This window comes from Plecotus auritus (assembly GCF_963455305.1).
Source record: "Plecotus auritus genome assembly, chromosome: 14".
Taxonomy (NCBI): Eukaryota; Metazoa; Chordata; class Mammalia; order Chiroptera; family Vespertilionidae; genus Plecotus; species Plecotus auritus.
This window is the reverse complement of record NC_137780.1, coordinates 16,022,387-16,039,569: the sequence shown is the minus strand read 5'-3', so window position 1 is coordinate 16,039,569 and position 17,183 is coordinate 16,022,387. Positions and strand designations below refer to the sequence as shown.

At 38.2% G+C, this 17,183-nt stretch overlaps 1 protein-coding gene across 11 annotated transcripts in view; it reads right to left on the bottom strand.

The window, feature by feature from the left end:
- The window catches only part of CDC42BPA (CDC42 binding protein kinase alpha), a 203,235-nt gene that overhangs the window by 104,469 nt on the left and 81,583 nt on the right, over positions 1-17,183 (bottom strand). For all 11 annotated transcript variants that reach the window (XM_080651309.1, XM_080651299.1, XM_080651303.1 and 8 more), the window contains 3 exons: positions 14,025-14,118; positions 2,700-2,900; positions 238-486 (listed from right to left, as the gene is read on the bottom strand). In XM_080651309.1, the coding sequence (XP_080507435.1) occupies positions 238-486; positions 2,700-2,900; positions 14,025-14,118 (544 nt within the window). The remainder of the gene's footprint in view (positions 1-237; positions 487-2,699; positions 2,901-14,024; positions 14,119-17,183) is intronic.

Below are 17,183 nucleotides of genomic sequence, written 5' to 3'. Positions count from 1 at the left end.
TCTTAGGAAACGTAATGACGTAACTAATCTAAGAAGTAAATCTTTGCATTTTAATTTTGCTCCTAGTCATGAATAACTATGTTGGCCTCCGTACACTCTCTTAATTTCTTGAATTTGTGAATAAATACTAGAAGCCACAACTATCTGACTGGTCATTGATAAGGTGGTCCATGAAACTGCTTCATAACCATGTTAAAAAGAAACAGGGACAGATCTTCTTCACAACGTCCTACTCACAGAATTCTTTAAACAGTCATCATCCACGTCGAAGTTTGATGTGTCTGTTGGGCTACTAACTTCTGGAATATAAGGTGCTTCACAGTTTTGAATATTATCCCAATCAATTCCACTGAAAAATGGGTGTTTCTTAAAGTCTTCTATTCCGTTTTGACCAAGTCGATGTTCTCTGCTACAAATGAGCCTTCGAATAAGATCCTTAGCGTTTTCAGACACATCTGTCAGCTGAGGTGGAAACTGAAACCTCTCCTAAATAGAGAGTAATAGAAACACATTATAAATCACCATTTAGCTTACTGTAAGTAGGTTAATATTTTCTTTTTTTTTTTAAATATATTTTATTGATTTTTTTACAGAGAGGAAGGGAGAGGGATAGAGAGTTAGAAACATCGATGAGAGAGAAACATCGATCAGCTGCCTCCTGCACACCCCCTACTGGGGATGTGCCCGCAACCAAGGTACATGCCCTTGACCGGAATCGAACCTGGGACCTTTCAGTCTGCAGGCCGACGCTCTATCCACTGAGCCAAACCTGTTAGGGCAACATTTATTTTCTTGAAAACATATTTTCTTTTCAAAATATCTGTAAGAGTACACTGATACAAAGTACAGATACTGAAGAAAATACAGGAATAAATGAGAAAAGAATGTCTTCCTAAACAATTTTAATTTCATATGTGACTAAGTCATACATGCACTGTAGTAAGAATAAATTAAATGCCAAAATACCTTAAACTGTCAGAATCAAGAGAATTCATTAAAAAGAGAATCTGCCTGGATATTTCAAGAGTACAAATGGTTCATACAAGTCACATACTAATGATTAATAATAATAAACATTTTAAAAAATGGAATATGTACTTGACACTGTTGAAAGTGCTTTACTCATTTAGTCCTCACAGCAACCCTCTCAGGTAAGTGCTATTATTATCCTAACTTTTACAGAAGAGGAAACAAGGGCACAGAACTCACGCAATTCACGCAAGGCCAAACGCTAGTAAATGGTAGAGCTGGGATTTGAACTGAAACCGTCTTGACTCCAGCATCTTGCTCTTAACAATCATGTTACAGTACAATGACTCCTCTCTGAAATGCTTCGATGCTTTCTACAACTCTGTAGCTATTTACTATCTTTCAACTCATCATCACTATTTACCAGATAATCTTTGCAACTAGGTAGAAGAGCATAAATTCTATAAAACTGATTTATATATGTGTGAAGCAACTAATCACAAATGTGTCAGCAGAACCAAGTAAAAAGAATAGATTATCATGCCCTTTATGGAATACTCCTAATCACAATCCAAGTTTTTGCAATTGCTCACAATTTTCTGAGACCGATCAATCAAAACCTTCCTTTTTATATTATGAACAATCTATTTCCATTTAACTTGGTATTAAGTGGATTAAAGTTTTATTAATTCACTCCTGCTGTGCATCTGGATTATTTTCACTATTTTGTGATCATAAATAATACTAGAATAGGTATTCTGGTACATACACCTTTATTCTACTGAAGATTTCCTGAGGGTAGATTACTGCAGCCGAAGTTGCTCAATCAAAAGTTCCAAAATTTAATCAACCAAAGACCTTTTAACCATAACCCATGGACACAGACAATAGGGTGGTGAAGGCCTGGGGCGGGGGCACGGGAGGGTGGGAGGTGGGGGCGGGCTGGAGTGGGTCAATGGGGGAAAAAGTGGGGCATATGTAATGCTTTCAACAATAAAATTAAAAAAAAAGTCCCAACCATTTTTAAAGACTCTAGATGCATACTTATAAACTTCCTGACGGAAAGGTTACATCAATTTATACTCCTATCAATAATGTCCATCTAGCCCAGCTGGCATGGCTCAGTGGTCGAGCGTTGACCTATGAACCAGGAAGTCACAGCTCAATTCCTGGTCAGGGGACATTCAGGGTGTGGACTTGATCCCCAGTAGGGGGCATGCTGGAGGCAGCCTATCAATGATTCTCTCTCATCATTGATGTTTCTATCTCTCTCTCCCTCTCCCTTCCTCTCTGAAATAAAAAAAATATATAATTGAAAAAATAATGTCCATCTCACTGGATTTTTATAGTACGAAGTACAATTTTTCTTTTAATCTTTATCAATTTGACAGAGGGGAAAGTATCTCATACTTATTTCAATTTGCATTTCATTTATCAGTGTAGTAGTAATGATTAAAAAATATCTGCTTATGATCTTTGTTATTCTACTAGAAACCATTTAATTTCCTACTTATTACCTTCTCCTCTAATAAAAATAGAGTAGAGGGTTAGAACCAATAATTTTATGTATAGTTAATGGATTTTGATTATTCATGTTTGTCATGTTTCCTATTAGCACAGAAATTAGATCATATACTGTTTTTAGAAAAATATGTTGTGTTTAAATATCTACATTAAATTTATTATATATATTATTTACATCAATTTGAAAAACAGCAAAGTATACTAACTTTGTGATTCATGATTTTTCCATATGTCTCCACCAGAGATTCTGCGTAAAACGGTGTTTCTCCATAAAGCATTTCATACATGCAGACTCCCAAAGACCACCAGTCACACTCGGGTCCGTATCTGCCTTTTCCATCTTCCATGGCTTGAAGGATTTCAGGAGAGATATAATCTGGAGTTCCAACAGCCACGGAGGACTGAACCTGAAGAAATCCACACTTTTAGCAATCTACTATACTAGGAACAAATAATTTAAAAAGTATTTACATGTGTTTACACAATAGACAGTATCCCAAAACTTTAATTTTGTCATTATCTGAATTTAGCTTCCTTGTACATATAATTTAAATTTTACATAATCTCCACACTAATAGTTCTTCAGATTTCATAATACTATCGAGCCTTTATACAGCTGTTACTGAATTGACACATTTAGGGTAACAATATAGGATAAACACCACAGCCAGGAAATTCAATATTTAGTTTCAAACATTCTTTTTTTTTTTAAAACTGGTATTTTTTTTGCATTGGAAGAAATTCACAATTGATTCATATATACTTATGTCTACCTGCCTTTGTTCCATCAGATATTGTTAGAACATTCTTATTATTGGTAATCTGCCTAACATGTATACATAAAAAAATGTTTACAATTAGTTACGGGAGAAAACTGCTCAAAAAAACTTGACTGATACTTATGTGTAACCTGGAGATCATTTTTAAATAACTTAATGGAAACCTAAGGAAATAAATTATAATGATGTCCTGCAAATTACTTAATAATTTAAAAAATTATATAAAAGGAAAAATATACCCTTCAAAAAATAAAGTTCCGATAGAGAAAAATAGTTGGACATATAATTAAGGCAAGTTAGATGTAAATTAGAAAGTGATAGCTAAAAATGATCCTGGGAACAATTTTGTAAGAAGCTTTCAATTAAAAGAAAATTGGTTCCTTATATGATTTAAAAGAACATATCAAAAAATGAACATTCTCAAGGCAGAATTCTGGTTAATATTCTGAATTTCCTGGACTAAATCACCAGTCTTAGTAATCATTAGAATAGACTATCTTTGGCAATACTGAGAGTAAGTAATTGGAAAACTCGTCTGTTCCAAACTCTTAAAAATACTAGATAAAATGTAACAACCTTTTAAAGTAAACATATACATGAGCATTTAAAAAAAGAACTCTTTGGGGCCAGTATTAAGAAATGGTAGAGACCTGGGGTGGTAAGCATTAAAGCGGGAGTGGGGTTGGGGAGCTGTTTCCATTTTCTAGTTACTTGGATTTTAACGTGAGGACAAAGGAAAGGCCTTGAGCATGCATGAGGTTTGAAGTGAGAGGTTACCCTTGTCACCTTTACCCTAGAGCGTATATTGTAAACAAAAAGCTGAATTTCAAAGCCCTGCCACTCAGCAGAGAAAGCTAAGACATTCTGCCCATCTTGACTGCAGCTGATAAGCGTCTTCTCCAGAAATCCACAACCTCAAGTCACATGGTCCCACCGCCCGGCATTTTGGTTCATGGAGCTTCTGTGGTCCAGAAGTTCTCAAGCCAACGAACGGGCAAAACTATTGGCACCGTATCAGGTGCCCGGAAAGCCTGGCATACCAAACTTAAAGCTACTCTGGAGGCACATGCTCACGGTGGCCATGTAGAATTCTCACACCTGAGAGCCCACTGAAGGGGAGCTGCCAACCCACTCACATCAGCTAAATGAGTCAATATCCCACTACGAGCAAAAGTCAGAAATCTGGGCAATACACTTAGACTCCTAACAAGTATCAGTTCCACTTCATGAAATATTTTTAAGTTTATGGCATTTTATTTTTTAATCAAAAGCATAAGAACAAAATGATGAAAAAAATCAAATCAAAAAGGAGTCCTAGAAATAAAAAAGTTGTTAAAATAAAAAATACAGTAAATATGTGAAAGATATGAAAAGATGAATAAAACCAGATACACTTCTATGTACACTGTAGTTTAGCACCAAAAGCTAAGAGATTAAAAACATTAAAGAATAAAGAGCGATTACCCAGCAAGGAATGAGAATGAAACTGACAGCTGAATTAATACTAACGTAGTAGTCAGAAGAAAATGGAACTGTTTCTTCAAAGTGACGAGACAAAATATAATTGCCAAAATTATATTCCCTACCTACCTACGTACATTATAAGAACGAAAGTTAAATAAAGACATTTTCACACAAAGACTGAGTGAACTACCACATGTAGACCCTTGCAGATAAACAGAAGCACTAAAGAACATACTTCATAAAATAATTTAACCCAGATTGAAGATGTGATACTAGAAGCAACGGTGAACAAAGATATTAGTAAACTTTGTAACTTTTACAATTAGCTAAATTGTGAACAAAGTTATTAGTAATGAGGAAGAAAAGGAGGGAAGGAAAGGAGGAGGGGGGAGGGAGAGAAGGAGGGGGAGAAAGGGGGGAGCAGCAGAAGGGAAAGGAGGTGGCAGAGGAGGAGGAGACTACTTGAACACTGAAAAGTAAGGTGAAACAGACGCTGTCACGGAGGGTGAATTAGGATTGACGTGGTCTAATGTTTATTTTTTTTACACGTATCTTTACTTACTTTTTAATTATTATTTTTAATTGTGGTAAAATACTCATAACATAAAATTTACCATCATAACCATTTCCAAGTGTACAGTTCAGTGGCATTAAGTACATTTACACTGTTGGGCACTTATCACCAACATCCATTTCTAGAACTGTTCATCGTTCAAAACTGAAACTGTACCCATTTTTAATGATCTATTTATCTATTAATGGACACCTGAGTTACTTACATTCCTTGGCTATCTTATATAATAAAAGCCTAATATGCTAAGTGTCCAGTCGGCCGTTCAACCAATCAAAGTGTAATATGCTAATGATATGCTAAGGCCACTCAACCGCTCGCTATGACGTGCACTGACCACCAGGGGGCAGACGCTCCAACCGGTAGGTTAGCTTGCTGCTGGGGTCTGGCTGATGGGGACTGAGCCAGACAGGCCAGACACACCCTGGAACCCTCCCGTGGTCCCTTCCCAGCCTTACAACCTCCTGTGTCCCTCCCCAGCCCTGATCGTGCACTGGTGGGGTCCTTTGGCCTGGCCTGAGCCCTCTCGCAAGCTGGGACCCCTTGGGGGATGTTGGAGAGCCGGTTTTGGCCTGATCCTGCAGGCCAAGCGAAGGGACCCTACCCAGGCACGAATTCATGCACCGGGCCTCTAGTTGTAAATAATGCTGCTACTGAACATAGTGTACAAATATCTGAGTCCATCCTTTCAATTTTATGGAGTATGTACTCAGAAGTGAAATTCCTGGATCATGTGGTAATTCTATTTTTAATTTTCTGAAGAACTGCCATACTGTTTCCAGAGAGGTTATAGAATTTTACATTCCCATCAACAGTGTACAAGGGTTCCAATTTTCTACTTCTTTGTCAACACTTGTTACTGTCTGTTCTTTTTCATGGTAGCCATTCTAATGGGTATGAGGTAGTATCTCATTGTGGTTTTCATCTGCATTTCCAAAATGATTAGTGATGTTGAACATCTTTTCATGTGCTTGTTGGCCACTTGTATATCTTCTTAGGTTTATTCAAGTCCTTTGCTCATTTTGAATTGGATTACTTGTTATTGAATTATAGGTTTTCTTTCTATATTCTGGATATTAACACTCATCAGATACATGATTTGCAACTATTTTCTCCCATTCCATAGGTTACTTTTTCACTAAGATGACTGTCTTTTAATGTACAAAAATTTTTACTGATGTCTATGTATCTATTTTTTCTTTAGTTGCCTGTTGTGTGGTGTCACATCCAAGAAATCAATGCCCAATCCAATGTGACAAGCTTCCCCTATATGTTTCCTTCCAATGTTAGTTTTAGCTCTAACATTCAGGTCTTCGATCCATTCTGAGCTAATTTTTGTATGGTATAGATTACACTACGTTTCTTGTTTTAATTAGGAAGATGGTAGAAAACATTAACACTAGATTTTAGGTAAATTATAAATTAAAAAAATTTAAGATAAACATTAAAATATTTGAAATAGAATGTATAACTCCAAAGAAGTAACAAAAAAGAGAAATAAAACTAAATTTGACCAAGCCAACAGAAGGCAGGGAAAGAGGGGAAAAAAAAAAACACAAGCATGTATGTAAACAAAAAAGCAAAACCTAGAGTAAATAGCACAAGAAAGGGTAGTAAAAATAAATACATCTACAATCACGGAATTCATGACTAAATTCACCTATTAAAAGACAGCACTATCACACCACATGACAAATAAAACCAAAATCAACATTATTTTTTTAATCCTCACCCAAGGATATGCTTTTTAAAATTTATTTTAGAGAGAGGATGGGAGAGGAAGAGGAGAGAAACATTGATATGAGAGAGAAACATTGATAAGAGAAACGTTGACTGGTTGCCTCCCATACACGCCCTGACCTGGGATCGAACCTGCAACCTGGGTATGTGCCCTGACCGGTAATCGAATCCATGATCTTTGGGTGTATGGGACGATGCTCCAACCAACACAGGTATCTGGCCAGAGCCAAATAACTTTTTTTTTTTAAATCAGCAATAATCTGTTTTAAAGGGATGCATCTAAACATAAGGACACTAAAATATTAAAAAGGGACAGAAAAGATACATGAGGCAGGTGTTAAACAAAATAAAGTTAAGGAAGCTATCCTATATAATAAAAGAGAAACATGTAAATTGACTATACCTCCGCTACGCTCACCAGCCATTCAGGAGTGAGTATGCAAATTAACCCAACAAAGATGGAAGGTTAATTTGCATACACACACGCAGGGCGGAGAGCAGAGTGGGAGAGCCGGCGGAGAGTGGAGCAGCTTGGGGAACTTGTTTCCCCAAACCACCAGACGGAGAGAAGAGAGGGAGAGCTGGCGGTTTGGAGGATTTGGCAGAGCAGGAGGCTGTGGGACGGAGACAGAGCAGGAAGAGGAAACCCAGAGCACGGGGAGCACCAGGAATGCTGGGAATCGTAGTTCTGGTGGCAGACAGATCTCCCAGACACTAGAGCAAAGTGACCCTGGAGCAAGTTACTGTTGTGGTGGGGGATGGAGGGAAAGCAAAGGTGAGAGACATAAGTAAAATCAGAGTAAAATTAGGAAAAATTAAAGGGAAGATATCCTAAAACTTCCAGGAAGTCTCCACCAATGAAGCAAAGAAAAAAAAAATGCCTCTATTATTCTGTGAGCAACAAACCAAACTGAGTTGGGGTCTCAGACAATTTGCTCATATGACAGAAACTCCCGGATTGGAGAGGGCTCCCCTGAGGGCTCCCAGATTGGAGAGGGTGCAGGTTGGGCTGAGGGACCAACCCCCCGTGCATCAATCTTCATGCACCAGGCCCCTAGTATTAATATAACTAAAAATAGATTTTAAGGGAAAATTCATTAAAAATTTTTTAAATTTATTAACTTACATAGAAAACACCCTGGAATAACAATTCTAAATAACAACATAGCTACAAAAGAGTTGTGAAGATATTGATGATTACAGGGAAAAATTAATAATTTAACATCATATTAAGAATTTTTACATAAAAGATAATACCTTAGAGAGAAATAAAACTGGTAAGAATATAAAATATTTGAACCAGTTAACAAGTTTAATCTTATGGACATATATAGAATTCTGCACCCCAAAATTAGAAAAAACATATTCTTTTCAATAAACTTGTAATACTGGAGAAACCAAGATGGTGGCATAGGTAAACACCTGAAATTGCTGCCTCTTACAACCACTTCAAAACTACAACTAAAAGACAAAATGGACATCATCCAGAACCACAGAAAGGTTGACTGAGTGTAAATTCTGCAACTAGAAGGAAAGAGAAAAGCACACTGAAACTCAGAGGAGGTGCAGAAGTAAAGTGCAGAGGTACGGAGGCACGCACACGGAAAGGGCTGGCAAATGAGGACGCGGTTGTCTTTTTCATTCGGGAGGGAGACACAAGCTCCCAACTGCTCTGAACTCCAGTTCCGGGCAAGGCTCTGGTGACCCAGAGACTCATACGGGGAGAAACTGGACTGTCTGGCATCAGGTGGAATTCAAGGGCGGCTTTCTTTCAGAGGTGCCTGCAGCGATTACCGAGGGACACTGAGACCTGGGGGCCTCTTAGGGCAGGGCTGAGGATCAGCCATAGCTGTTTGCCCCGCCCTGTTAATTCCCTGAGACCCCGCCCCACCCAAGTTGTGCGCAGAGGCTTTTGCATATGAATGGCCTGGCCCTTTGCAATCTAAAATTACCTAACAAACTGCAGCTGAGTCAGAGAGACCCAGAACATCCAAAAGAAGGCCCAAGGCCCCACAGCAGCTTGCACTGCTTCACAGCTGGGCCTCATCTGGGCACCTCCAAAACCCAAACAAAGAAGAGGAATCTGCAGATCTCTCCATAGCTCCTGCTGGGTGGCCTCAGGCAGAGGCTAAATTAGCACCTCCTTGGAGATCCAAGAGTCAGTGTATCCAGTGGTCAGAGTGGGACCATCCAGATTACAACTCCTCAGATCCATAAGGGACACACTCAGGGGGCAGACTCAGTGAGCACCAAAGCCCCAATGAAGCAAGTCTTGCCCCATAAGGGTGTCTCCAGCACAGAAGTTCTCCCATCGTAGACACAGCTGATTCTCACAACCAATTGGCCTGGAGGCCAATTCCTTCAAGTGATACCAAAAACAATCAAGGCTTAACTACAACAAGATTGTGAACATAGCCCACAAAGGGGTGCACCAAGAGTGTCCACCTCAGGTAACTGGGGAGGCTGAGCCACTGGGCCCTATAGGACACCTAGCACACAAAGCCACTCTATCAACTCTTTAAGCAGCCAAAATGTGGAGACAAAGAAACAGGTCACAAATGAAAGAAATGGAGGAAAGCAAACTACTGGATATAGAGTTCAAAACCATGGTTAAAAGGTTTTTCAAGAATTTTCTAGAAACCGATAAATTTAGCGAGACCCTCGAGGATATGAAAAAGGACCAACTAGAAATTAAGCATACACTGACTGAAATAAAGAATAATATACAGAGATCCAACAGCAGACTAGAGGATCACAAGAATCATGTCAAAGATTTGAAATACGAAGAAGCAAAAAACATCCAACTGGAAAAGCAAAAAGAAAAAAGAATCCAAAGGTATGAAGATAGTGTAAGGAGCCTCTGGGACAACTTCAAGCATACCAACATCCGAATTATGGGGGTGCCAGAAGAAGAGAGAGAGCAAGATATTGAAAACCTATTTGAAGAAATAATGACAGAAAACTTCTCCTACCTGGTGAAAGAAATAGACTTACAAGTCCAGGAAGCGCACAGAACCCCAAACAAAAGGAATCCAAAGAGGACCACACCAAGACACATCATAATTAAAATGCCAAGAGCAAAAGACAAAGAGAGAATATTAAAAGCAGCAAGAGAAAAACAGTTAGTTACCTACAAGGGAGCACCCATACGACTGTCAGCTGATTTCTCAACAGAAACGATGCAGGGCCAGAAGGGAGTGGCAAGAAATATTCGAAGTGATGAATAGCAAGAACCTACAACCAAGATTACTCTACCCAGCAAAGCTATCATTCAGAATTGAAGGTCAGATAAAGAGCTTCACAGATAAGAAAAAGCTAAAGGAGTTCATCACCACCAAACCAGTATTATATGAAATGCTAAAAGGTATTCTTTAAGAAGAGAAGGAAGAAGAAAAAGGTAAAGATAAAAATTATGAACAACAAATACATATCTATCAACAAGTGAATCTAAAAATCAAGTGAATAAAAAATCTGATGAACAGTATTAACTGATGAATATAATAGAATCAGGGGCATAGAAAGGGAGTGGACTGACAATTCTTGCGGGGGGAAGGGGTGTGGAGGGTGTGGGAAGAGACTGGACAAAAATCGTACACCTATGGATGAGGACATTGGGGGAGGGGGGAAGGGCAGAGGGTGGGGTGGGAACCAGGTGGAGGGGAGCTATGGGGGAAAAAAGAGGAACAACTGTAATAATCTGAACAAGAAAGATTTATTTAAAAAAATAAATTTGTAATACTTATAAAAACTGAGCTATTACAAAATCAAACAGCAAATACTAACAAATGCCAGAAAACTAGTATTTATTACACCCATTCTCCATTAAAATAAAACTAGAAATAAGCAAATAGAATATTTGGATATTAAAAGACATACATCAAAGTAACTAACGGTCCACAGAAGAATTCTAACTAAAGTTGGAAAATATTTAGAACTAAAAAATAGTAAAATGCTCTACATCAAAATTTACAAAGGAAAAGAAAAGCACAAACATTAGGAATGAAAAAAGGATAAAACTATGCATGTAAAAAATTTTTAAACTAGGAGAGTTCAATCAAAACAATTTTATACCAATAAAACTGACAGCTCATTGACAATAGACAAGGTTCATAGAAAAAAATGTAACTTACCAAAACTGACTCAGGAAGAAATAGAAAACCAAAGATACCTATAACCATTAAAAAATTTGAATCAATAGTATAAAATCTACCTAGAAAACAAAATAGAACAGAAGAAAGCAAAACCTCACCAAGGCAAGGGTGATTTAAAAGTGATCTGTACCAATTATATAAGAAACAGATAATCCTTGTATTATATAAACTATTCTAGAGCCAAAACAGGTAAGGGGAGGAAACATGGCTCCCTTGTTCATTTTATAAGGCTAAAATAACCTAAAAATAGAAATCAGACAAGAACAATTTGAGAAGGAAAATTATTTGCTATATCAGATATGATTAATCTCAGGTATGAATTTCAGGTAACAATCTAAATTTGCTAATATAAAATTTTAGCAGAGTCTATCTAACAATTTGTTCAGATATATCAATACAACTTCAAGATAAAGTTACGTTGATCCAAAGAATGAATGATTTAACTTGGACAATCTCTGTCATTCATCAGATTAATAGATTAAAGAAAAAAATATCCTTGTATCATCTCAGTGGATGCAGAAAAATCATTTGATTACAATAACAACCCTAGCAACAAACTCACAGTAATCAGAAACAGAAATTTCCTTAACCCAATAAAAAGCTTACAGCAAACATCATAATTAATTTGAAACGACAGGAAAAACACCATTCAAGTCAGGGACAAGGCAAAGAAGCTCCCTATTACCACACCTACTTAATATTGTGCTGAAGGTCACCAGGTCACTGACTGCATGGTAAGGGAAAAAACAGCATACATAAAGATTGGAAAGAACAAAACCCAAAGCCCACCATAATTTGTGGGTTGTATGATGTCTATGTAGAAAACCTAGAAAAATCTACAAATTATTTTGAACTAATAAAAATATTTAGCAAGATTGATAGCTTCAAGATACACCTACAAAAATCAATTGTGGTCCTACATAATTGCAACAAGCTATCCAGCAACAAATTTTGAAAACTTATTTATATTAGCCCACCCCCCAAAAAAATCCACAAGATGCCTAAGAACAAATCTAACATTACTTAAAGGTAATGGATTTACAGTGAATGTTATTTTAAAACTTAATTAACAGACATAAAAGAAAACCTAAAGCAATGGAGATGCCATATTCATGGATAGTAAAATTCCATGTTATAGACATAAATTTCCAGAAAATCTCTGGATATTTAAATCTCTAAATTCAATGCAAGTCTACAAGCTTGTATTTGTGAAAGGGTATTTGTATGTGTGTATACTATGGATATAAACCGATATTATAATCTAACAATCATATGGAAAAACAAATGGTGCACCAAGAGGCTGCAGGCTCATCTTGGTCTGGGCACATACCTAGGTTTCAGGTTCAATGCCAGGGTGGGACGCATAGGGGAGGCAACCAACAGATGTGCCTCCCTTCCTTCCTCCCCCCCTCACTCCATTCCCCTCTCTCTAAAATCAATAAACATATCCTTGGTTGAGGATTTTTTTTTTATGTTACCTTCTTAGGATAAATTTTTAGAAGTCAAATTACTAGTCCAGAATAATATGACATTTTCATGGTCTTTAGAATGTATTTTACTGAAGTGCTCTCTAAAAACATTTCTGCCAATTAAAAGGATATATATTTGGACTTCTGCTATATATCCAGGAAACTGAGTAAAAACAAAAACCAAAACAAACAAGAGAATAAACTTGGGGCATATAAATTTTAAGTGAGTGAAAGAAAACAACAGAGGCCGAGTTAGCAGAACTAAGGCAAACGGTAACACGAAACTAAATCAACATCGAGGACTTCCTGGGAAAAGCATTCATTTCTGAACACTGTACCTCAGGAAAATCAACTAGAAAAGAAAAATTAAAAAAATATAATGAAAGCGAAGAAGCTGCATTTTCTTTCTCCATGTAGGATTTATTTTCTTTGCCCATCTGGAAATGTAAAAATATCTCAAGTACAATAATAACCAGGTCAGCTAGAGAAGGAAAAACAGGGTCTCATAGAGGCGTACTGTAACCATCTTCAGATCATTAATATAAAGTTTAAATGGCATATGATTTTATAGACAAGCCCTACTATGAATAAGTATACCTAAATACCTTTGGGGAAGAAGGTGAAGCATAGAAGGAAGGATGGATGGATGGATAAATGGATAATACAAACAGACTAGAGGCCCGGTGCATGAAATTCGTGCACTCTGGGGAGGAGGGACCCTCAGCCCAGCCTGCGCCCTCTTGCAGTCTGGGAGCCCTGTGATCCATCGCCCCACAGAGGGAGGCCCCACCCTCCCACCGTAGTGCCGCTGGCCAGTAGCCTGGGCGTCCCTCTTTGGGGCAATCAATCGCAGGGCTCCGTGATCAATAGCCCCACAGAGGGAGGCCCTGCCCACTTGCCGCAGCCTGCCAGTCAGTGGCCTGGGCCTCCCTCTTTGGGGCAATCGATTGTGGAGCCCGTCGATCGATCACCCTGCAGAGGGTGGTTTGGGCCTCCCTCTTTGGGGCAATCATAGAGTCTCCTCCCCCCCCCGCCCTGCCGCCTCCCCGATGGATCGCCCTGCCAGCAGGAGGCCTGCACCTCCCTCTGCGGGGCAACTGATCGTGGAGCCCGCCAATCGATCGCCCTGCAGAGGGTGGCCTGTGGGGCCCCCTGACCAATCGCATTGCATCCGCCTTGGCTGGTCTGGCACCAGTGCATGTCATAGCGTGGTCGTCCAGACGGTTGTTCTGCTGTTCGGCCATTCAGTCGATTTGCATACTATGCTTTTATTGTTATAGATGGTTTCCAAACAAAGAAGACAAGTAGCAAGAAAAATATCTGTGGGTAAAATAATTTAAAAATTATCTTTCCTTACCGTTCCATCTTCCATCAGTTTCAGACAAGAGCCAAAATCTGCTAACCGAATATGTCCATTCATATCCATCAATATATTATCAGGTTTGATGTCTCTGAAAAAAATACATCCCATTTTTACTTTGGAAGAATAAACATAATTAGATACTTGGTAAGATCACTTTTTGTCTAAAAATCCTAACTTCTTTTAAAATTAATACTCTAAGAACACCTATTTGAGTACTTTATGGGTTCAAATCCTGGCTCTGGTTCATATTGAAACTTCTTAAACACAGGTCATTTCAGTCTTCTCCTGGAGATCATTTTCATTCAGGTTAAATAAATGATCTTACCACTCCACCTTTAAATCTGCACATATTCCAACACGCCTGCAGCAGTCCTACTTTCTGCATAAACAGGGGTGGGGAACCTTTTTCCTGCCCAGGGCCACTTGGATATTTATAACATCATTCAGGGGCCATACAAAATTATCAGCTTAAAAATTAGCCTCCTAATTTGGTCAAACATTTAATTAACTTACCCCTAATGCCTTGGCAGGCCAAGACCAAATGATGTTCCCCACCCCTGGCATAAAGAGAAGAGCCATAATTACTTAATACCTACCAACCATACTAACTTCTCTAGCCCATAAAATTAAACAGGGAAAAATGTACTTCCTAGACCTTGAATGTAAATGTAGATAAGTAAATTCTCAATTACTGTAGGTCATGACAAAACAAAGAAATTGCTTCATAAAGGGGACTTCAGAAAACAACAGAACCAACTGCTTAATAATAATGTAAAGGTACCTATTATTATTAAGTAACTAGCTTGTAATATATCCACATCTAATAACAAACAAAATCAAAACAGTTTTTGTATGTTTCTCCATTTGAACAATAAAACATGTTGCAAACCTAGGAAAATGATACGTGAAATAATTTTGTAAAGACGACCCAGCAATGCAGAGTTTCTAAACATACTCTTAAAGATTGTAATTGTGAAAACCTGTAAGATTAGACCTTCACAATTCACTCTACTTTTAGAGGAAGGAAAAGGATCTTCTATAAGCATTACCATGTGGTTAATGGGAGTATGGTAAGGTTATTGCAATTTAACCTAAATGATGCCACTTGAGGCCTCTAAACCTCCATTTTCTCACCTGTAAGAGGGGATAATATTAGTAATACCTTAACTACTGAAGTAATTCCTTTGAGTGTGTCATACATCAAAGGTTGGCAAATTACGACCCACAGGGCAAATCCAGACCACTGTCCATGCATGCATTTTATTGGAGGATTAGTATATACCAATGCAACCATAAGACTCCGTATTTTTCTGAATGTCTTTAAACTTTATAACTAATACAAGCCTGTGTGTAGTATTTTGCAACTTGGTTTTATTCTAATATGTTTAAAATTTTTCCATGTTGATAAATTTTGCTCTAGTTCATTAATTTTCATTTCTATATGGAATATTTTCATATACCAAATTTATTTCTCAATTCCCCCTGCTTATAAAATTTAGATTGTTTCCAACAATTTTAGATTGTTTTAGACTTTTATGTTGCTATTACACAAAATGCTGAGATGAGTATTTTTACAAATGTTTCCTAGTGCTCATGTGTGAACATTTCTCTGGGTTGTGCACGCAGAAGTGAAACTGCTGAGATGAAAGACATGTGCATCTTCAACTTTACCTGCAGGACAAGTGGTAAGGCTGAGAGTCTGTTTTATATCATCAATGGTCATCTTGGATTCCTGTTCTGTGAAATGAGTTAATACCCTTCCCACTTTTTTATACTCTGTGTGTACTGTGTGTTTTGGGGGGTTTGGTTAATCTTCTAGAATTCTGTTTATTCAAATTTAGTTGCATGTGTTACAAATCTCTTCTCCCAGCATGAGGGCTTGTTTTTTCACATTGTTTATACTGTCTTTCTTAGTTATTAAAAAAAAAACACAAAAAACTACTTAGTACTAATGTAGTCTTCCAATTTATCCTTTTCTCACCTGTTTTCAGCTTTATTGCGATATAATCTATAATAATAAAAGGGTAATAAGCTAATTAGACCGGACGTCTTCTGGACATCATTCCTGATAAAGCTGGGGCCAGAGGGAAGCCTGCCCGGGTCCCGGGTGCCTGCGGGCAGCCGGAGGAGGGAAGCAGCCCGGGTCCCGGGTGCCTGCGGGCAGCCGGAGGAGGGAAGCAGCCCGGGTCCCGGGTGCCTGCAGGCAGCCGGAGGAGGGAAGCAGCCCGGGTCCCGGGTGCCTGCGAGTAGGGAAGTCCGGGTCCCGGGTCCCGGTGCCAGCAGCCGGGGGAAGGAAGGCCTACTCTTGCACAAATTTTCTAGTTGACTAATAACATTATAAGATATTTAAAGTGTATAACATGATTTGATTTTTATATACAAAGTAAAAAGGACTCCCACCATCAAATTAATTAATATATCCATCACCTCACATATTATCTCTCCTTTTTTGGTGAGAACACAAGTTCTACTCTCAGCAAATTTCAGTTACACAACAATATTATCAACTATAGTCATCATGTCATACATTACCTCCTCAGACGTTATTCATCTTATAACTGAAAATTTGTACCCTTTACCAACATCTATGCCCCAACACATACTCATGCCCTAAAAAACCACCATTCTACTTTAGTAATTTGTACTTTTTGTCTTAAGAAATCTCCCTTATTTTCTCCTTCCTGAGGTCATACGGATAGTGTCCTATATTTTATAAGGTTTAAAGTTTTAGCTCTCACTTCAAGTCTTTAATCTACCTGAAATTAATTTTTGTGTGTAGTGTTAGACAAAGGCCAATTATATTTCTTTCTGTTCCAACATTATTTAATGAATGACACCCTTTCACCACTGACTTATACTACCACCTACGTCATAAATGAAATGGATTTGTTTCAGGACTTCGTATGCAATTTCACTGAATAGTTTTTATTTTTATTAATTTTTATTGACTTCAGATAAGAAGGGAGAGGGAAACATCAATGATGAGAGGGAATCACTTGATAGGCTGCTTCCTGCAAGCCCCCTACTGGGGATCGAGCCTGGAACCCGAGCATGTGCCCTTGACCGGAATCGAACCTGGGGCCCTTCAGTCCAGAGGCGATGCTCTATCCACTGAGCCAAACCAGCCAGGACCACTGAACAGTTTTTAGAGTA